The following is a 22,541-nucleotide window of genomic DNA, read 5'->3' on the forward strand; positions in this document are numbered from 1 at the left end:
AAGGAGGTGATGGAATGTAGAGTACAGTGTATGTTTCATAAGGGAGGAGGAAACACCTCTTTCACTTAGACTGGAGGGGAGGAAGAAAGGATGGACACTAACAGGACACTTAAAGAGATGACAGGGTAAGGACTGTTTTCTAGAGGATCTTCATTTTCACTGTGAAAGAGGAGACAAGGCTCAAATTTCAGGTGACTTCTCAGTATGGGCATCGAATCAGCCAGGATGAAGGCAGGGCTGGGGCTGTGATGGTGGGTGGGGGAGCTATAACCTGGGTGCCCACATCCTTCCTCCAGGAAGTCGTTAGGTGACAAGGAATGGAGAGTGTTAGAGCTTAAAATGAAGGCTGGAGGAGTGATGAGCTTGGAATAACAATGAAGTGAGCTGAGTGGCAATCCCTTCAGGACACATGATACAGGGCATGAGTTGCCAGTATATATGTGTGCATGTATAGGACAGTGGGGTGGTGAGGAAATAAATTGCACTGGCTGAAACAGCTTCAGAGCACATGATGTTCTGAGTGAGACTCAAGTACCAGTTAAAGGAAGAGGCAGAAGGAACATCAGTGCAGCAACTGGGTAGGGTTGAGAGAGGGGTACATTCTCAGTGGAGCCAAAACTCATGGGGATTGGCTCACTTGATAGAGTTACTGCCCTCTCAAGATTCCTCCTGGAACTGTGATATAAAGGTGTGACTGGGTGAGGGAGCACACTAAGTTGCTGGGGCCTGTAAATAGGTAGAGTCTGGCACTTGAAGACGTTTGCTTATTGTGGTCAAGCAAGCAATTTCTGACTTTGGGGTTGTTGGGTTTTTTTTTTTTTCAAGTTCCTAACACTAAGAGACTGAGAAATGATTTTGTGCTGAGGCAAAACAGCCTCAGATTAGGTGGTTAGGCCTAAAGAAACAGGTAAATTAATTTGCTAGGTCTTCTGGGGTAACCAAGATAGGTCTGGGGAGGGGCCAGCGGGGAGACTGGGAACGATCCTTACCTGGGTTCCTTATACGCCAGCCCTGTATGAACAGGGCAGTGTAGTTAGGCTGGAGCCAGAGTCTAGGGGACAGGCAGCCTTGACATTTCTTGGGAAGGTACAGACAGACCCAGATACTATCCAAAGAAAATGGGCTCACAGTCCCTGGGATAGTTCCCGATGCGACAGGGACAGAATTTGGAGTTGAACACCGGTTCTGGGTCTTAAAAAAAAAAAGCTCACTATCCTCACAGAACTTAAAGAGCTGGTTAGTGGGAGTGAATCCAGAATGGAGTAGCTTGGAGTTGCCTGGATGTTATTTGTCTTAGCAAGGGGGTTATATGGCCACAAGATGAAAACGTTTGAGAATCAGGACTTCCAGGCAGAATGATAGGAATTGGACTGATAGCACCACTGGTGATATGCAAAATTTGAGAAAGAATTCATGTTTGTAAGGGGGGAAATGAGCTCATTTTAAAGCACTTGTAGTTGTTGAGCTTTGTAGGTCCCACAGCAAGATGTGCTTAGTATCCCACTAGTGGGTAGAGGACCGAAGGGAGAGTGACAGGTCAGGGCTTGGGATTTGTAGTGCATCCATGTAGAGGTATAAATGAAAGTCCAGAGAAAGCAAAAAGCCCACACAGACTACGATGTGATTTTGTTAAGTATGGAGACAACAGGAAGCCACTGTTCTTGAAGAGGCAAGAACTGTGGATCTTCTGGTGTGTGCCATGTAGAGAGGCTGAGAGTAGAGAAAATGCTCTTGGAGGAAGAGAGATGAGAAAGGGTGTCAAAGGTGACTTCCCAGCCAAGGAAATCTGCGTTAAAACAGCAGGAAAAGGGAGCAAGAGGGGGGTAGAAAAGCACCACACCTCAAAAGATTTCCTCTTTGGGAAGGGAGAAGAGTGTTTGGAGCTCGGGTAAATTTGAGCACACGGATTGAATCTTCTCTGCGAGATGGACGAGTGTCTCTGTACAGGTTTCTGATGTGAGAGAGGATTCGCACCTGAGCATACAGACACATGCATATTCCTTGCCTTTGAGTCAGTTCTTTTATGAACTACTACAGTGGTGTTTTTTTTTTTCCCCAGTGAGAACAGAACAAGGAGAATCCGATTTATTTATTTTTTAAGAATTTATTTATTTATTCATGGCAGACACACACACACAGAGGCAGAGACACAGGCAAAGGGAGAAGCAGGCTCCAGGCAGGGATCCCGACGTGGGACTCATCCTGGGACTCCAGGATCACGCCCCAGGCCAAAGGCGGCGCTAAACCGCTGAGCCACCGGGGCTGCCCGAATCCGATTTAAATGACAGAGATGGAGTTTTAGGCATCTCCCAAGGGGACAACTTCTTATCCAGTTAAGAGACACTGGGGGACAATATTGAGATGGTTTATGAACGCTTGATTCCCCTGAGATCTCTAAGAATAGGACCAAAGTAGACCTAGCTTGATCCACCTCTTCTTGATTACCCCGAGCTGAGGTCTCTTTTCCAGAAGGCCATGGGCTAGATTCGACAGCCTTTCGTTCCCTGGCAGCACCTGAGCGTCCGTGTCCGGGGCTAAGGGGGAGCTGGTGCGGTGGAGGCCGGAAGGGCAAAGGAATGGGGCTGAGCTAGCCGGGTTGGGGGGGGGATGGGGGAAATGTGTGTGACGCGTCCCCTTTAAGAGCAGCGCGGTGGAGGCGGCGGCGGCGGCGCGCGCTCCGGCGGCTACCCTGGGGCCCCGCCCCTTTCCCGTGAGCCCTCGGGGAGTGGTCCGACCGCGGGCGGCTGCGGGTGAGAAGCGGGGCGGGGGGCGGGGGGAGTCATGGCTCGGCGCGGCTGGCAGCGGGCGCCCCTCAGCCGCGGCGGCGGTGGCGGTGGCGGCGGCTCCGGGGCCCGCGGGCTCATGCGGCCGCTCTGGTTGCTCCTCGCAGTGGGCGTCTTTGGCTGGGCCGGGGCTTCGGACGGCGCCAGCGGCACGGCGAGAGCCATGGACGAGGAGATAGTGTCCGAGAAGCAAGCGGAGGAGAGCCACCGGCAGGACAGCGCCAACCTGCTCATCTTCATCCTGCTCCTCACCCTCACCATTCTCACCATCTGGCTCTTCAAGCACCGCCGGGCCCGCTTCCTGCACGAAACCGGCCTGGCTATGATTTATGGCAAGTGCCTCAACCCATGTCCGCCCTCTGGCGCTCCCCCTTCCTTTGCCCGCCGGCTGCTTCGCCTCCTCTCTTGGTCCGGCTCGGCCTGTGTTCGACTCCCCTTCTGATTCCTTTCATTTTTGCCTCGCCCACCCCCACCCCCGTTTTCTGCCTTGTCCCCTTTTTTTCTGCTATGTCCCCCTTTCTCTGCCTCACCCCATTTCCTCCTCAGCCTCGCCCCCCGTTTTCTTTGCTTTCGCACACCCTTTCCTTTGCTTGTCCACACCTTTTTTTCCTCCGACCCCACCCCCTTTTTCTTCCACGCATCTCCCCCCACCCCCGCCTCTGCCTACCAAGCTCAAGACCCGGGACTGAGGATGGGAAGGGAGTGGGTGCGGTGTCTCGAATTGGGCTGGGGACTGGGGGAAGGGAAGACAACACAGCGATCTATTTCTCTGGGGTGTCAGTTTGTTTAAGGTCCATTGAAGCTGCAGTAATATCGCTACTGCTCAGGATCTGGTGTTCTTTAGGAGGCAGAGTCCACCTTTTCCCATCACCCAGCTCTTGCTACGCCCTGTCCTTTTGAGGTTGAGAATGAAAACCATACTGCCATGTAGCCCAAGTGAAACTCGAATGCAAAAAAAAAAAAAAAAAAAGCTACAAGAAAGGCTTAGGGTGTTTTTAATGACGTCCTGATTTATTGTACTATGCTCAGCATATCTGATTAGGATACGTACGGTCTACCCTCCTAATCCAGGCGTACCGAGGTGAGGACAGGAAAGAGTTAAAAGATCTCCCAGCAGTGTGTTGTACGATGATCAGGACAGTTCAACCAAATAGTGATTAGGAACACCACGCATATGCAGTATGGGTGACTTGCTGGTGGCATAACGTTATTGATGTGATCGTTGAGTAAATGGCTTCATTTCTTGCATTTTAGAGTGCTTTCTTTTTGAGGTTTCTTATGTATTTTTATATTTTGGTCATAAAGCGAGAAGGGCAAATGAAACCATGGACTCACAGGCATTTTGGCCTGCTGGGAGGCCTCATGAGAGGTAAAGATGCGTATTGCTGTCTTAACGTGACTGTGAGGGTATAGATGGCTGAAGAGATGGTGCACAAACAATCCTTTCCGTGCAGTCTCTGAATGAAGATTATCTTCATATGGAATGGGCTTAAAACTGATGAGCTTGTTGAGCTTTACTTCTCAGACTTGCAAATAGGTAGAAGCAGTTTTGGCACACACAAAAAAGATATTTCTCCAGGACCTCCCTCCCCAGCCCATTCCAGTAAATACAGACTTCTGGAATATGCATATGTTCATCTCAAGGGTGGCAAAACAAGGTAGTTGTGTGCATCAGGAAAATGCATGAACTCAAGGTTATGTTTCATCTGTAAGGTAATACGATTCTAAGCCTGTGTACAAATATCTGTTTCTTAGGATTCTTAGTTTTTAAACATGTTAGGTGGTTTTCATATTTCATATTTTTGGCATTTTACTTGCAGCACCCTTTAAGCTACACCTCTATATTATTTCTCTGTAGAACAATGTATGATTTATATTTACTATCTTCAAACATTTGCTAGTCAGCCAACTATCTATTAAGCACAGAAAATACAAAAGAAAGATCCCCACTTTCAAGGAACTTAGCTTTCCTGGGTAGACAGGTCATATAAAGAAAACAGTGGTGTCTTAAATTCAATTAAATGTCAAATGAGTATTATGGTGTTAAAATAAGGAGCCCATCACAGAAGCCTCTTTCCTTCATATGGAGAGAGTATGATGTATTGGTTAAAGGTGCAGGGCTTTAGGCCAGAGGTCTGCAAATTTTTTCTGTAAAGGGCCAGAGAGTAAATACTCTTGGCTTTGTGGATCACAATAGGTCTCTATATTCTCTCTTGCATTTTCTTCTTTTTGTTTTTTCTTTTTACAAACCTAAAACACTTAAAAACTGTTCTTAGCTCTTGAGCTATACAGAAACAAACCATCGCTGTGGTTTGCCAACCCCTGCTTTAGAGTCCGACCTGGATTCCTGTCCCATTGTGCCAGTAGTTCTGTGTGATCTTAGGCAAGTCTCTTACCCTTTTACACTGTCATCTATAAATTGGGGAAAATGATAGAAGGATTTTGTGAGGAAGAAACGTTTTTAGCTTAGTACCTGACCCCTAAGTAAGTGTTCAATAAACAATAGCTGTAATACTATTATTATTGCTTTCATAACCGCATTTTCTCAGGTTAGGCTCAAAACAGTTCTTTTAATTGCTTAGTCTGATAAGAGGCAAATACAGTATTTATTTTTAATATCAAATAAGGACTTAGAAGTGCCCTGAAAATATTTGCTCCTCAGTAGTTGATATCATTAACTTCCTCTAATTCTTGAGTAAAATAGAAAAGTGGGATTATTTACTGCATTTCCTGATGTTTTTGAGTCAGTAAAAGGTAATGGAGTACCTTAGTGTTAGTGTTTTGTGAAGGAAAAACAAGGGTATTTCTTGTGGAATATAAAGGGGATGGGTTATCTGGGAGTCAGATCTGGGCTTGATTTGCCACGACTTGGCATTCTTTAGCCTGTTTCATTTTCTCAATATGGCAATGGGGGCTATGAATAAACAGCCTCCTGACCAATTCCCAAGTCTAGTTTGTGAATAGATGGGATTGGATCAAAGTATTTTAAGTGCCATGGAAATCGATATTTTCTAATACTAATTACTGTCTGCCATTTACCTTTTATTTGAGTCTTATACCATCATAGCTGTTATACTAATATATTATAAGACCTTTATTTTTCAACTTGACTTCTGGATGAAAAAGCTCCATATTCTGGGAATATCCAGCCCTCCAAGATTCAGTTCACTGATGATTTTATGTCTGTGATGTTGGTTTAGCTACCTAACTTCTGGAAAAATGCTATTTAAAATAAGCCTCTCCTTTATCTTTTTGAGAATCAAGAGTAAAAAAAGAAAAGATTAAATTGTGGTCAGTTTCTAGATTGTAATATAGCCTAATTACTCCAGTTACAAACACAATGTGAAAGCACCGATGTGTTCTGTTCTTTGGGCTAGCTTGCTTAAGAAGCTTAAAAGCGAGTAAAAATTGTCAGGGTAGTTAAGTCTGAAAAGTTATCACTCACTGTAGTATGCTTACAGATGGTATAGAAAGCGAGGGACTGGGAAGAAATATTTTGCCTGAAACTTAGAGAAACTAGAGTCCTACACTTAACTGACATGATTCATCAGTAAATATTAAGTGTCTTTGACGTATGAGATATGATGGGAAATACAGATATGAGTCATCATCCCAAACCACAATGCACTTACAATCTTGTGCCTTAATAGGTAATGTTTATTGACCATTCTAATATATTTATTTAAACCTCTTAACACTGTAAGATGGATACTATTATTTTTCCCATTTTGTAGACAAGGAAATTGGGGCAGAGAGAAGTTAAATGACCTTCCTGAAGTCCCATAATTTGTAAGTATTGAGCCAGGATTCAGACCCAGTCAGTCTGGCTCAGAAATCCCATTCTCTTAGCCCCTAACTTTATTGCCTTATATTGAAGAGATAAAACTTAATTATAAAGATAAACTGGTTAGTGTTATTATCACTACACATAAGGAAACTGAGATTCAAGGAGAGGTTATCCATCCTAAAGTCACAGACTAGAACTTGATGAAGCTGGAATTCATACATCCATCTGACTTTCAAAGTTGTGCTTTTTTTCCTACATCATACTATACTAAATTTTGTAAGATCATATATGTAGAGAGATAATACTTAGGTTGTAGGGGTTTTGGAGGTGGATTGTGAGGGAAGGCTGTGAGGGAGTAGAAGCCTTAACCACTGGAGCAGTTCATTGTGACATGAGAGCAAGGAGATGATTAGAAAATTAGAGAGGCTTACGCCTCCTGGGGTGTTCAGTTGGTTAAGTGTCCACTTCTTGATTTCAGCTCAGGTCTAGATCTCAGAGTCGTGAGTTCAAGCCCCACATTGAGCTCCACACCAACATGGAGCCTACTACTTAAAGAAGAAGGAGAAGGAAAAGATTAGAGAGGCTTTGGAAATAGAAAAACCAGACTTCAATGCTGGTTTTATCACCTAATGCCAAATACTGTTGGCCAAGTCATTTATCCCCATTTTAGAGATAAGGAAACAATGACTGAGAGATTTATAGTATTATCTACTGCATAAGATTATGAGGAGCAGATTATATGTGCAGAAAGAATTAGGATGGGGACTGATTGGAAAGAATCCCCTTGGAAAAGAGGTTGATCTTTCCCCAGAATGGGGGCTAAAGACAAATGAGCTAATGTTGACACAGGGAGGCTTGGAATTGAGGCAGCTTACATCAGATGGCCTGCGGCTTCTCTGAAAAGTAGGCAGTGAGATTGAGGATTTGAGAAGGAAGATAAAGGTTGGAGGAACTGCTGTAGAGAATGTGCTAGGAGACAAAAAGTTGAATGAACACATGTAAAACTAACCAGAGGATGGCAAAGACCTTGCTTTTTTTTTTTTTTTTTTTTTTAGCTGTCTTGGAGTTGAATTAGCTTTTAAGACAAAATCTAACAGCATTCTTCAAGAAGTAGATAAACATTATACACACACACACATATAAATCTATGTACATACACTTGTTTATCTGTAGAAATTTTATCAATTTTGACTACTTTTGATATCCCAGTGTTGTTTCTTCCATATTTTTGACTATCAGAGGCACCTAGTGTCATAGCCTGGGAGAATGGGCTGAGATCCGTTAGAAAACCAATTTCCATTGACCGTGAGCCCCATCCAGTATTGGGGCCTTGGGTGATACTGGGTTCTTTATCCCTGGAAGGGGGTCCAGCGTCCAGCACAAGAGGGTCAGGAATGTGTAGGAGAGGTGGTACCTCTCTGTTTTGTGAACAATATCTCTTTGCAGTTGAATTCTTTGTTGCCTGTTAGTGGTAATTTTAAACTTTGAGATACCAATATTTTTTGTGCCTCTATGTAGGAGCCTAGAAGTTTCTGCCTTATCCCCTTAACAAAGCACTTTTTTGTATACTTTCTCTTCACTGAGAATTACTTTAACTCTATGATTACGATTTGACCTTTTACAGAACCCAAAGTAAACTATCAACTTTATTCAGAGAAATTCCAATTTTTCAGATATCTGATGCTGTAATGAAAGGATCTCAATTTTTTTCCAGCCTAAGTAATTATTCTCCCTGCTGAAGCTTTAACTGCCAAAGCATGTGTTTCAAATTTGTCCAAGTGTTGATCCCTCCTTAAGGTGCCCAGCAACATTTCGGCATTGGGTTGGAGTGCTGTAGAACTGGTAGATACCATTCCTTACACAATCAGACTGTGTTAGGACACGGAAAGAATTTGTACTGCTGTTATTATTACTTACAGTAGCTTAGCTATGATTTTTGCACATAAATATAAGGGGGGCAACTTTTACTGAGCCTCTTAATTAGGAGATCTTATGGGATAGCAGAGAAAAGAGCTCTTTATTTATCATATAAGCAGGATGACTATGGATCTATAGCCTTTTCTCACCCAGGTAATGTTTATCAAACTCAGCTGATACCCAACCATAACTTTTTTATTTTGTTTATTAAGAGAATAGATATTTTCACGATATATTTTTCATTTTTAAAATTTTTAAATAAATGAATACATCTTGACTCATTTCTTCCACCTCCCACTCCCCACCTCTGGCAATCACCAGTCTGTTCTCTGTATCTATGAACTTGGTCTTTTGTTTTGTTTTATTCTTTTTTTTTTTTAGATTTTTTTAAATTTTTATTTATTTATGATAGTCACACAGGGAGAGAGAGAGAAAGGCAGAGACACAGGCAGAGGGAGAAGCAGGCTCCATGCACCGGGAGCCCGACGCGGGACTCGATCCGGGGTCTCCAGGATCGCGCCCCGGGCCAAAGGCAGGCGCCAAACCGCTGCGCCACCCAGGGATCCCTTTTGTTTTGTTTTAGATATAAGAGGGATCATATGGTATCTGTCTTTCTCTGTATGACTTGTTTTCACTTGGCATAATGCCTTCAGGGTCTAGCCATATTGTTGCAGATGACAAGATTTCATTCTTTTTTATGGCTGGATAATATTCCATAGTGCATATACAGCACATTTCCTTTATCTTTTTTGTCCATTGATGGGCACTTAGGTTGTTTCCATGTCTTGGCTATTGTAGATGATTTTGCAATGAACATGCAAGTACATAGATCTTTTTGAGTTAGTGTTTTTGTTTACTTCAGATAAATACCCAAAAGTGGAATTGCTAGATCATATGGTAGTTCTGTTTTTAAATTTTTTTAAGATTTTATTTATTTATTCATGAGAAACACAGAGAGAGAGGCAGAGACATAGGCAGAGGGATAAGTAGGCTCCCTGCAGGGAGCCTGATATGGAACTGGATCCCAGGATCCTGGGATCACAACCTGAGCCGCAGGCAGATGCTCAACCACTGAGCCACCCAGGCATCCCTATTTTAAATTTTTTAATTAACCTCTGTACTGTTTTCCACAATGACTGCACCAGTTTTCATTCCCACCAACAGTGCATGAGGGTTTCCTGTTCTCCACAGCCTTGCCAGCACTTGTTATTTCTTGTCTTTTTGATCTTGCCATTCTGAAAGGTGTAAGGTGATTTCATCATGGTTTTAATTTGTACTTCCCTGATGCTTAATGATGTTGAGCATTTTTTCATATACCTGGTGGCCATCTCTATGTCTTCTTTGGAAAAATGTCCAGATCTTCTGGCCATTTTTTAATCAGATTTTTTTTTCCTATTGACTTATGTGAGTTCTTTATGTGTTTTGCATATTAGCCCCTTATCAGATAGATGATTTGCAAATATTTTCTCTTCCATTTATTTTCAACCTGGAACTTTGTTAAAAACTTTTTTAAAGAGTTTATTTATTCATTAATGAAAGACATAAAGAGAGAGAGGCAGAGACACAGGCAGAGGGAGAAGCAGGCTCCATGCAGGAAGCCTGATGTGGGACTCGATCCTAGGACTCCAGGATCATGCCCTGGGCCAAAGGCAGACACTCAACCATTGAGCCATGCTGATGTCCCTGTTAAAAACTTTTTTAAAAGTTGAGGTCATCCTACTGTTTAGCAGTTATTCATTGCCACTCACTTTAAAAATCGTGTGACTGCAAGTTGCCTCAAAGAATCCCCCATCTCTGTGCCTTCCCCACTTCCCAGCTCCTTTCCCCTCCCTGCATTTTATCATTTCCCACTCTGGACTGGCTTCTGCTCCCTCTGCTCCACTGGAACTACCCTTACCAAGGTCACCCGTGAGCTCCTCATTCCCAAACCTGACGGACACTTCATAACACCTGTCATCCTTGACTTGACCACAGAATTGGCTAGTTTTCATCACTTCTTCCTGTTCTCTTCCTACTCCTGCTACTTGTCGTCCTTTGATTCCTTCATCAGCTCCTCTTCCCCACCAGCTCCTTTATGTTGGCTAGTAAATGTTGGGGTAAAACTCTGGGCATATATCCATAGTCCTCTTCGCATTTTATTTGCTCTTCAGGTTATCTCAGAGGTACCTGGCTTCAGCTATCTCCACTCAAGACCCCCCCAAACACTTCCTTGAGCTTCAGATCCTATACACTCGACAGTGCCTGTGTCACAAGTACTTCACACTCAACAGATCCGAAACAGAACTGTAGGATTTCCACCATGAACCTGTTCCCTTTCTCCCCAAATGGCCCTGCTACATATCTGGCTGCTTAGGCCAGCTTACCCACCCAATTGCCAAGTCAGCTTGGCTTCCCTTAGTCTTTCTCCCCATCTCCCTTCCTCCTGGTGTACTCAGTCACTGAGTTCTTCTAAAAACTAATACCTTCCAAAAATCTCTCCATGCCTTTCTCTGCTCTCTGGGATGAGGCCCGAAGCCCTCAGTGCCTGAAAGACTGCAGTGGCCTTCTGTCTGGACTTTTCGAACCTCTGTGGTCTAGAGCAATCTGTCTTTCTAAAATAGAAATCTTATGTCAAGCCCCTGTTTATTTATAACCCTTCCATGGCTTCCTTTTGCTTTTGAGATAAAGTCTAACTTCCCTTCCCCAACTCACAAGGTCTTTTATGACAGTGCTCCTGCCAATCTTGCACACCTCAACTCCATCACTTTGTAACCCAGCCATCCCAAATTACGTGCAATTCCCTGAATGGACTGTGTTCTCTCACTCTTCTATGACTGGATGTGTACTACTGTACCTCCTACCTGGAAAACCATTTCTTTTCCTTTGTTTCCTTGCTTATGTGACACCTCTGGAAAGATTTCCCTGTTGTCCCTCTTCCGTCTGGCTTGGTTAGGCACCAGGTACCTCTTTTCCATTTTTATAACACCTTGTCTCCATATATATCATACTGTCACTGTTTATTCAGTCTGTTTTCACTAACTAGACTGAGAGCTACATGAAGGAGGGACCTTGTTTTCATCTCAGAACCCTGGGGGCCTATTCAGCATGGTACTCTAGCCTCTGTACCTCTTGGAGTAAAGGAAAGTTCCAGAAGTTTGAGTTCAATTTGCAGTTGAGATAGATCCATACCATGGAATATTATTTAACTACGAAAAGGAATGAAGTTCTAATACATGCTACAACATGGATAAACCTTAAAAACATGATGCTGAATGAAAAATGCCAGACATGAAAATTCACATATTGTTGGATTCTGTTTCTTTTTTTTTTTAGATTTTTAATTTATTTATTCATAAGAAATACAGAGAAAGAGACAGAGACATACACAGAGAATCAAGTTCCCTGCAGGGAGCCTGATGCGAGACTTGATCCCAGGACCCTGGGATCAACACCCTGAGCCAAAGGCAGATGCTCAACCACTGAGCCACCCAGGCATCCCTAGGATTCTGTTTCTATGAAATGTCCAGAGTTGGCAAATCTATATAGAAAGTAAGGATAGTAGTGGTTTCCAGGGGCTGGGAGTTGGGGGGTAAGGTGGAAAATTACTGCTAATAGGTATGGGGTTTCTTTTTGGAGCAATGAAAATGTTTTGGAATTAGATTGTGATGATCAATATACGACTTTGTGAATATAGTAAAAGCCACTGAACTGTATGGTTTAAAAGGGTAAACTTTATGATATGTGAATTACATCTCAATAAAGCCATTATTAAACAGGTCAATGTAGGTTTTAGTACCTAGAACATTGTGTACGTTTGAATATCAATATGATTATCCAAGTACAATTCTTGGGACACCCAGGTGGCTAAGCATTTGGGTGTCTGCCTTTGGCTCAGGGCGCGATTCTGGAGTTCCCGGATCGAGTCCCACATCAGGCTCCCTGCGTGGAGCCTGCTTCTCCCTCTGCCTGTGTCTCTGCCTCTCTCTCTCTCTCATGAATAAATAAATAAAATCTTAAAAAAAATCCAAGTACAATTCTTGCAATATATTGATGTCATAGTGTTGGACGGAGGACTTCTATTCCATGTTTTGATTTTGAAACACATGTTTTTAAATAAAAATCTGAGCTTTTAGTGGTAGAAGAACTCAGTTGATCTACAAATATTATTGATGCTCCAATTTGTTAAATGTGTATTATTTGGCCAGCCAGGTGCTGGAGGAATAATTTGAGAAGTGTTGTGTGTTTAAGTCTTATAAATTGATGGATGGAGATGGAGGTGGTAAACACATTTCTAACATGATTGCACTGTCATGTTGGGATACCTTATTCTATGTACAGATAATTTGAAGTTATTTTTTATTTTGTTACATTCCTAATCACTTACTTCTATCTTGATCTAGAAATGCCGTGATATATGCTGTACCCTAGGGAATGTTTTCCCCTCTTGTCCCACTGGATTATATGAATATTAAACTCTTAGATTTGCAAATATAGTAATACTTTTAAATGTAACTGCATTCAGTCTAGAAATTTGTTCTGAACCACAGAGGACTATGCTAAGAGTTCTTCTGTTATCAATCCAAAGGGACGTGTGTGGTACAGAAGTAACCTTTGTCCAAAAGAAGAGCTTATATGGTTCTTTTATTATTTCCAGGTCTTTTGGTGGGCCTTGTGCTTCGATATGGCATTCACGTTCCGAGTGATGTAAATAATGTGACCCTGAGCTGTGAAGTACAGTCAAGCCCAACTACCTTATTGGTAAATGTTAGTGGAAAGTTTTATGAATATACGCTTAAAGGAGAGATTAGTTCACACGAACTCAATAACGTTCAAGATAATGAAATGCTTAGAAAGGTAAGTTCTTTGTTAAAGGGAACATTTGGATTTTTTTAAGTGTATAACTAGCAGCAAAGCAATTCAGGAGAAGAATTAATAATTTTTAATGATGTTTAAAATCATTCTTTTAAAATGGAGAAAAATCTCAAGTGTAATATAATGCTAAGGAAATGAATGGACATCTGTCCATTTCATTTTCTGATTGAGGCTAAGTACTCTAATCCTTTTTGTTTCATTCAGTGATATTTATAATTGTAATAAATGGTGATCTGTATTGACTTAAGTAGAATTTATAAGCATTTCTTTCAATTTACAGATGGTCCTTAGAGTTTTATGGTCCTTCAGCACATTGAGTTTATTTAATAATACCTAAAATATTCCATTAATATTTCTTAGGATATTATTATTTTTTTCTTGTTTTGACTGCATTGTGTCTGGAGGACAATTCAATCTTTCTTTGATTCATAATCTGGCACAACGTCAGGGGCTTCATTCTGAGTATCAGTCACTGTACCATGCTGTGTATCGAGCTCCATGTGGGAGGCTATACTGCAGTTTTCCTGGCACCCAGACATTCCTGGCACTGCTTTCTGCTGTCCCCTGCCATAGTCCCCCTGCCGAAGCTTCTCGGGGCCTCTTTGCTCGTGTCTCTTCTCTTCCACCCACCCATGGCTATGTGCCTCCACTTCTGTCTTCTGCATGGGCAGGACTTGGCTTTCATAGCTACTTGGTTGTGGTTCAGACCATCTTTAATGCTTTTTACAATTTCATCCGAGCTTACTTGACTTTGCAAGAGTTCTTTCTACCTGTGGAAAATTCCAGTTCCTTAAAAGTCCTAGTAAACGAAAATTTTAGCATGGATATGTGTGTAGCTGCTTTGTGTTCATGTCAGATCCTGTTGCAGCCTCATGAACAGAAAAGGGCACCTATGTTATTATAGGGACTAGAATGAAAACAAATAGGCTGTCAGGACTAGAAATCTTAGTCATACCATAATATGCTGCCATATACCTTTAGAGGCATGACCTATACAAGAAGTCAGTTTCTTCTTGCCAGCAATCGTGCCATACCTCCAAATTTTGTTACCAGCTTAGGGTCTCTTTTATTTAAAGCAAAGATATGTTCATGCTTTTTCCTATTTTTAAGATTTTTAATGTCATAGTATTTTATCACCCTTTCCACAGATATGACTTAACTGATTGCTCCAATACTGTCTCCTTGTCATTTGGTTGAGAAATATAACAACAGCTATCCTATATGAAATACTTTTCAGTGACCACAATAATGTACTTGCCTTTTCCCCAGTTTAACAATCTTTTTTCTTTTTGATTATTTGATAATGTAATACGAACTCTTCTAAGGGATTTCATCTAAAAGAACTCTTTATTTTAACAGGTTACCTTTGATCCAGAAGTATTTTTCAACATATTACTTCCTCCTATCATATTTTATGCAGGATATAGTCTGAAAAGAGTAAGTGCTTGTGTATTTCATATACTTTGAACAACTTGAAACTCCATGGACTTTGTCATTGTCTGACACTTCAGAAACAGGCAGTTTTTTTTCCAGCTTTCCCTCCTTTCTCCTCTCCTTGCTGAAATTTATGCCTGTACAAAAAATTCTCTTACTTATTTCCTTTAATGAATAATACATTTAATATTAGCAAAGCACCCTAGAATAGAAAGCCTTTTCTTTTTCAAATAATCGGTAAGTATTCTAACACACTGTAACTTTTTTCTTTTCTTTCTTTCTTTTTTTTTGTTAGAGACATTTCTTTCGAAACCTTGGGTCTATCCTAGCATATGCTTTTCTTGGAACAGCAATTTCTTGTTTTGTAATTGGGTAAGTACTTGAAGGTGAAAACACTTTTTATCCTTCTAATTATGCTTTTTTAAAAACAATGCATATTTAATTTATGCAGTACTGTATTCCTGAGTGTGTTTGCGGACCTTTTTCAGTAAAATGCATTCACTTAGATAATAAATTGTGTGAATTTTCCTTAAAGGTCAAGGTATTACCATACTTAAATGACATGAGTTAAATTTGAGATTAGTCACAGAATACTACAGCAGACACATCTTTTTCTTCCTACTATATTCTAACTTCTTTAACAGTTGCTGTTTTTTCTAAAGTAGAAATGTGTCTATTGACCAGGTCAATAATGTACGGCTGTGTTACACTGATGAAAGTAACCGGACAGCTTGCAGGAGATTTTTACTTTACAGACTGTCTGCTATTTGGTGCCATTGTATCAGCAACTGACCCAGGTACGTGCATGTGAGAGTGGAACTTCAGGACTTAACGTACCATGTTTTGCTAGCAAAAGCACACATGTGTAATCCTTCCTTTAGGTGTAGATTCATAAATTCCCACAGTATGATACTTCCATTTGTAGAGGAAAAAACAAAATTCATGGATCCTTTTGGCTTAAACACACTGATTTTATTTTATTTTATTTTATTTTATTTTATTTTATTTATTTTATTTTATTTTATTTCATTTCATTTCATTTCATTTCACTTTATTTATTTTATGCTCATTACTGGCCCTCAGTTTGATGCTGTTGAGATGAGGGCTTTATGGCCTTTTCTTCAGAAATTCAGGTTGGTGTCTATCTTTAGTAATTGGGGATTTGGAGAATATGAACTAGATTAGTTAAAATGGGTAATAATGGTACACACTTATTTCATGCTTCGGGAAAGCCAGTTCCCTAAATATCCTCTGTTTGTATTCAGCTATCCGCATGTGAGAGCAGGAAAAACAGTTATTAAATGATTGTTAGAAGACAGTTCTGCTACTGTCCATGGGATTTGGTGTCACTGGTAGGCCTTACTATGCATTAGTTGTTTTTATATAAAATCGACTTTATGGTTATGAAATAGAGTTTTTTAAAGGTTTTATTTATTTACTTATTTTAGAGAGAGAGAGAGTGTGCGAGCAAGCAGTGGGAGGGGTATAGGGAGGGAATCTCAAGCAGACTCCGTGCTGAGTGCAGAGCTCCATGCAGGGCTCGAGCTCACAACCCTGAGACCATGACCTGAGCCAAAACCAAGAGTCGAACGCTTACTTGACTGAGCCCCCCCAGGCACCCCTGATGTAGTTCTGATATGAGCACAGCTGGAAAATGGATGTCATTCTATATAGTTAGGTTGTAGTTTTCCTACTGTGGTATTGATGAGTCTCACAGCTATGCTTATGGTAGGAACTTAGAGAGGATGCAGGCTGAAGACCTAGCCATGGGACTGGAGACTGGAGTTTTTGAACTAAGGATGCAAGGTTTTTTTCACTGGACTTTAGGACCTTGGCAAAGGTTTGTTCTACCTTTTTAGCCTTGTAAGTTAATCATCCCCTTTAATTGTCATTCAGCACAATAAAAGGTAGGATCCTAAGGTTATCTCTGAATTCCTATATTAACTCTGATAACATAGGGCATTATATATAGAAAGTAGGAAAATTTGTTCTCTATATGAGATGATTTTATAAAGGTCAGAGGGCATTTTAGAGAGGCGTTTGCATAGTTTAGCATTTTAAAAACAAAATCAAATTGTTCCCTTCAAGACCACCAAGGCTGCCCCCTTTACTGTTTAGAGTTGCTCCCATTATCTGTATGAAGATACGATGGTTTTTGCAAGGAGCCAGTGGTCTCCGTTTTCTGTGTCCTTTTGCTTAGAAGCAAGGTCCTCGACTTTTCAATGTCTTTGAGAAATCTTGTCAGTTGGATTGGCTACATTACTTCAACCTTCTGGCTTTGTGTTGGTAGAAGAATTGCCTGAATGGCTCAAGATAAACTGTTTTGCTCATATTAAGTTGGACAGTTACATTTCTTCTGAGTTATATAGGCATTTATTTGCTCCTATAATCATTTGTTATTCTGCAATTGTTTATTTGTTAAAAGAGTGAGCCCTAGGTTCTCTTTGCAAAATTCTTCAGTACTACTTCTGTCCTCCTTTTCTCTTCTTGGTAAGTTTTTGTATCAGTATTTTCCAGATGAAATGCTTTGCAGTAAAAACTACATCTTTTAAAATGCAAGTTTCCTGTTTTGTTGGTTGGCATTTGAAGGGGCTCTCCAATCCCTGGTTATAATAATCTCTCATGTCTGCTTGGATTTATTTAGTGGTGAGCTATATATGACTCAGCAATTAAGGTTATAATGCAACTTCAATCTCATCTGATTTTCTAAGAATTTCTCATAGAATTGTTGCCTAGAAGAAGGGTTGTTTTGTTTTGTTTTTAATCTTCTCAGGCTGTAATAGCCTAATTGTTGGCTTCTCATTAAGTTAAATATAGCAGCTGTAATTCTGATCATAAATTTTATCTCAACCAAAACCAAACTTGTGCTTTCATTTCCTACTGTCTTTGCTAAACTAAACCAGTGTGCTTGAAATTTGCAAGTCAAATAGAAATGAGTTATAAAGCTCCAAGGAGAAGGTGAAGTTTGCAGCAAAAAATGCTTTTAGTAATACCCTTCTTCATCAAAGATTAATGATCACCTGGTCTGTAAGAAATTCTGCATATATTCCTTATGGAGAAGAAATGTACAAGACAAGATTGTTAGTATTTGCATGAAACATGTAGGTCAGCTGAGTCCTCCAGGGTTAATTTCAACTATTTATAAGATAAAGGAAATATTGCGGGTACACAATTAGGGAAAACAGAAGTATGGACAAGGGACATACTGAATCTTTAATATGGTAAAAGAATGTTTATTGGGATCAGATCCTAAGAGGAAAAGATGCATTTCTTAGTAACCATCATAATCATCTATGAAGGAGACTATGTTATTTTTGTAATGTCTAAATACTCCTCTGACTCTTTCTACTTGCTAGTGACTGTACTTGCCATATTCCACGAGCTTCAAGTAGATGTTGAACTCTATGCACTTCTGTTTGGGGAGAGTGTCCTCAACGATGCTGTTGCCATAGTGCTGTCTTCGTAAGTGTTTGTTTTCTTGTTATCTTCTATATTTTGAATGTTAGGGTACTAGGAACCAAAAGTCACTTATTGAATGAAGTGCATTACAAATGCAGACGTTTGAAAGACTGAGGTATTTTTTTCCTCTTAAAGAAATATCTACTTACAGACAACATGGAAAATGTGAGGAAGAAAAAAATGGTATATCCTTCTCACACCTAAAGACAATTACTATAAAAATTTGAGGGCACTGCCTTTTATTCTTACTTTATATGCATGCTGTTTTTACATAGTTGTGATTGTGGTGTGTATATACTTTTTTATTCTGTTTTAACATTATAACATGAACATTTTCTTTTTAAATTAAATTATATTTTTGGAACAGATAATGTATTTACATGGTTCAAGAATCAAAAATGTATAGAGGTAACCTAGAAAAGCCACATTCTTATTCCTGTTCTCATCCACCTGTCCCTCCAGCCCCTTATATGTAACCATTTTGATTAGTTTCTTGTGCATCCTTGTACTTCTTTATCCAAATACAGGCACACATATGAATAAATATACTTATTTGCCTCTTATTTCTTATTTTAAAAGTAGCACGCTAAACATGTTCTATGCCTAGCTTTCTCTCACATAACTATATCCTGGAGATCTTATCATATGGAAGCAGAGAATTTTCTCATTCTTTGTTTGCAGCTACAGAGTATCCTATGTGATTTACTATGAACTTATAGTTGGTTTAATCAGTCTCATATTGCTAGAAGCATAAAAGAGTTTTCAGTCCTCTGCTATCCCAAACAATGGTGCAGTGATTAACCTTGAACTCACCTGTTTTATACATGCATAGATATATTAGTAGGATAATTTTCCAGTAGTAAGATTACTATGTTAAAGGGTAAATACATTCATAATTCTGTTAGACATTGCTACATTACCTGTCAAAGAGATTATGCCATTTTGCACAGTAACCACTGAATTATGGGAGTGCCTGTTTCCTCATAGCTTCCCCAACAGAATATTTGTCAGACTTGTATTTTTGCCAGTTTGATGATTGAGCAATATCTCATTGTAGTTTAATCTGTATTTCTCATATTTAACATAAGCACTGCAGAAATGTCTGTTAATTTTGAGAAGTTTTAAATAATATATACTTTGAAAACACAATTATTGAAATGAGCAATACTTTAATCTACCTATAGAAGTTACTATACATGTTATTAGAAGGTGTTTGCAGGTGAAAAAATGAATCTGAACCTCTTAGGAACTCAGTCCTGCCAACCCACTCCTACTAAGCAAATATCTAGCCCCGTAGACAGTTGCCTTTACTTCATACCATCTAGTGGGTGAAGGCCAGCAATGCTGCTCAATATTCTTCAGTATACAGGGCAGCACCCACCACCCAACACATAATTATCTGGCCCCAAATACCAATAGTGCCAGGACTGAGACACCCTGATGTTTTAATCAAAGTCACTAGAATGTTGTTCTTCATATTGCAATTGGTATCACCTACACTTTTATATATCATCTCTTTGTCTTTATTTATGACAACAAAATTAATACATGTTTGTAACAAAAACATCAAAGTATTTGACTTAAAAGGTAGAAAATTTCTGAAATTTCAGTCCTCAGATAACCACTGTTAAGGTTTTCATCTAGGCTTTTCCTTTAGGATATTAACATGCATCTAAATATATTAATAATTTTTATTTTATTTTTAATTTTATTTAAATTTAGAGTGTATTATTAGTTTCAGAAGTAGAGTTCAGTGATTCATCAGTTGCATATAACACCCAGTGCTCATTCCATCAAGCACCCTCCTTAATGCCCATCACCCACTTATCCTATATCCCCCACCCATATATTAATAATTTTTAAGCAAAAAAAGGCATAGTACTAAACATACTCTTCTGTAATTTGCTTTTCTCACTTGGACATTTTACTGTGTTAATACTTCTATTATCCCATTGTATGGATACAGCACAAGTTTACCTCTCATATCCCTTACTGATTAACGTTTGGTGTTTTCTAATAATGTATTATTGTGAATGGCACTGCAGTGAACATATTTATGTGTAAGTCTCTGTGAATCCTTGTGAGCTTTTCTGTAGAATGCTTTTTAGAAGTAGAATTTCTAGGCTAATGCATATTATCAGTAAAAAAAAATTGAAAAGTACAGTCTTATTTCCCTCTAAAAATGTAATAAACATCTACTTGAAACCAGTTGTACTACATGTAAAAAGAGCTATACGTATGATAATACCCAGCTTCTAGCAATGTAGCATAGGGAAATAGTCATAGGGAAATAGTCCAAAATTTGTAAAAAAGTGCGAATATGCGAATATGCTCTTTCACATTTTTATTTTTAGTAGCAAAAATACTAGAAGCACCTTTTACATGTCTAACAGTGGGGAAATGGTTAAACAAATGCTTACATCCATTTGGACCACTTTTGAAGTCTTAAAAACCGTAGAGAGACTAGTAATTTATGTCATTATCAGATGAAGAAGCAGAATTCAAAACTATATATTCCCTACAGTCATAACTAAACATGAAATAACATACATGTAACAAGAAGAGGGAGAGAAATACAGAAGGCAAATAAGATAGCCTTGTCAGGGCAGTAGAAGGATGGGGTGATTTTTCCCTCTGAGTTGTACACATTGTATTACCTTTATGATTAAAAAAAAGTATTTATAAAATGTTGCTGCCTGAAGATAAAATATTGAAATTTTGGGAAAAATGAGTTAAGATTTCAATCCAGAGGCCAGTGTTTGGCAAAGAAGAAGGAAACAAGGGGCACCTGGGTGGCTCAGTTGGTTCAGTGTCTGCCTTCAGCTCAGGTCATGCTCTCTAGGTCCTGGGATCGAGCCCTGCATTGGGCTTCCTTGCTCAGTGGGGAATCTACTTCTCCTTCTCCTTCTGTCCCTCTCTCCTGCTCTCTCACTGTCTCTCAAATAAAAAAATGAAATCTTAAAAAAAAAGAAAAAGAAGATGAAAACAAGCCTCTCATCTGTTCTCAGCCCACCATGCTTTCATGTGCTCTTGTACATTTTCATGATTAAAAAAATAAAATAATGATTGCTGTGAATCTTGAATTTATATGAATTAATTCAGGGAAAACAGTCTCAGGAGGCATGGCATAGACATTTTGTTCCAGCCAGCATTTTTTTTTTGAGTGAGAGAGAGGGGGCCGGGGAGGAGAAGAGGGACAGAGGGAGAGCGAGAATCCCAAGTAGACTGTCCACACAACACAGAGCCCAACATGAGGCTCGATCTCACAACCCAGAGATCATGACCTGAGCTGAAATAAAGAGTCCAATGCCCAATGGACTGAGCTACCCAGGCACTCCCAAGCTAGCATTTTGAAAATTGTCAGCAGAGAGAAAAAAGGTTGTAGCAGCAAGATTCTTTCTGTTCTCCCAGCAGCTGCTTTATTTTCCTGTTATAATGTGGTCAGATATCATTTATGGTGGTGGGACCCTTTATGTATAGATGAGATAGCATGACATTAGAGGCCATTTCATATTTATTAAAATATTTTTTTAATTGTGAAGGTATGAAAAAGACTTGGTGTACATGGTATAGCAAGCCCACTTTTCAGCCTTGAACGTTAAAATACATCATGGTAACCACAGGGAGAATTACTTATATTCCTAGGAATGTGTTTTTTCTTCTTCTTTTCTTTGACATGACTTGCATGATGTCTTTGAGTCCAGATTTTTTATAAAAACACTAAAATGTCAATTAGCTGCAATGAGAACTGATTTAGTAATGGTAGGCACTCTCGCCAGACACCTGCTGGCAACAGTGATTTTTCTCAGCCATTTCTATTTCCCAGGGTGACCGTTTCAAAAAGAAGTATTTCTAGACCAGGTTTGGACTTGTAAGTTCAAGATGGAAAGTGTCTTCTGTAATTGCGTTTCTTGGCCTCTCACAGAGTGACTTTCTTTCCAGAGTTTGAGGTAGAGGTCCAGCTGGGTAAGCTAAGTGGATTCTAATTCCTTGGATGGACTTTCAAGCCCTTTTCCCTATAAAAGTCCATTTCAGTGAGTGAATAGATGTTAGGCATTGGGCCCATTCTGGTATTCTAAAAGTTGAAAGGGTACTTCAGTCATCTTTTTTTCCCATAAGAAAAACAAAATGTGACCAGGTTGAGTATTGAGCAGTATTCTTTATATTCTTATGCCTCTGCTGAAAACAAGTAGAATTTTTCATTAGTTCATTCACATTAGTATGTTGGGGCTTGTAGGCACTCAGTGCTAGTAAGTCTTGAACAGAGTCATAAAAGAATAATTCTGCACAGTATCTTTACACTGTAGAAA

The 22,541-nt window shown here is 39.8% G+C and overlaps 1 protein-coding gene across 2 annotated transcripts in view; it reads left to right on the plus strand.

Moving 5' to 3' along the window:
• The first annotated feature begins 2,781 nt into the window (after nt 1-2,781).
• The window catches only part of SLC9A6 (solute carrier family 9 member A6), a 54,127-nt gene continuing 34,367 nt past the window's right edge, over nt 2,782-22,541 (plus strand). For both annotated transcript variants that reach the window (XM_055338432.1, XM_055338431.1), the window contains exons 1-6: nt 2,782-3,115; nt 13,121-13,320; nt 14,698-14,775; nt 15,068-15,144; nt 15,457-15,569; nt 18,129-18,234. In XM_055338432.1, coding sequence (XP_055194407.1) covers nt 2,782-3,115; nt 13,121-13,320; nt 14,698-14,775; nt 15,068-15,144; nt 15,457-15,569; nt 18,129-18,234 — 908 coding nt within the window. The remainder of the gene's footprint in view (nt 3,116-13,120; nt 13,321-14,697; nt 14,776-15,067; nt 15,145-15,456; nt 15,570-18,128; nt 18,235-22,541) is intronic.

This window comes from Nyctereutes procyonoides, unplaced genomic scaffold (genome assembly GCF_905146905.1).
Source record: "Nyctereutes procyonoides isolate TBG_1078 unplaced genomic scaffold, NYPRO_anot_genome, whole genome shotgun sequence".
Lineage (NCBI taxonomy): Eukaryota > Metazoa > Chordata > Mammalia > Carnivora > Canidae > Nyctereutes > Nyctereutes procyonoides.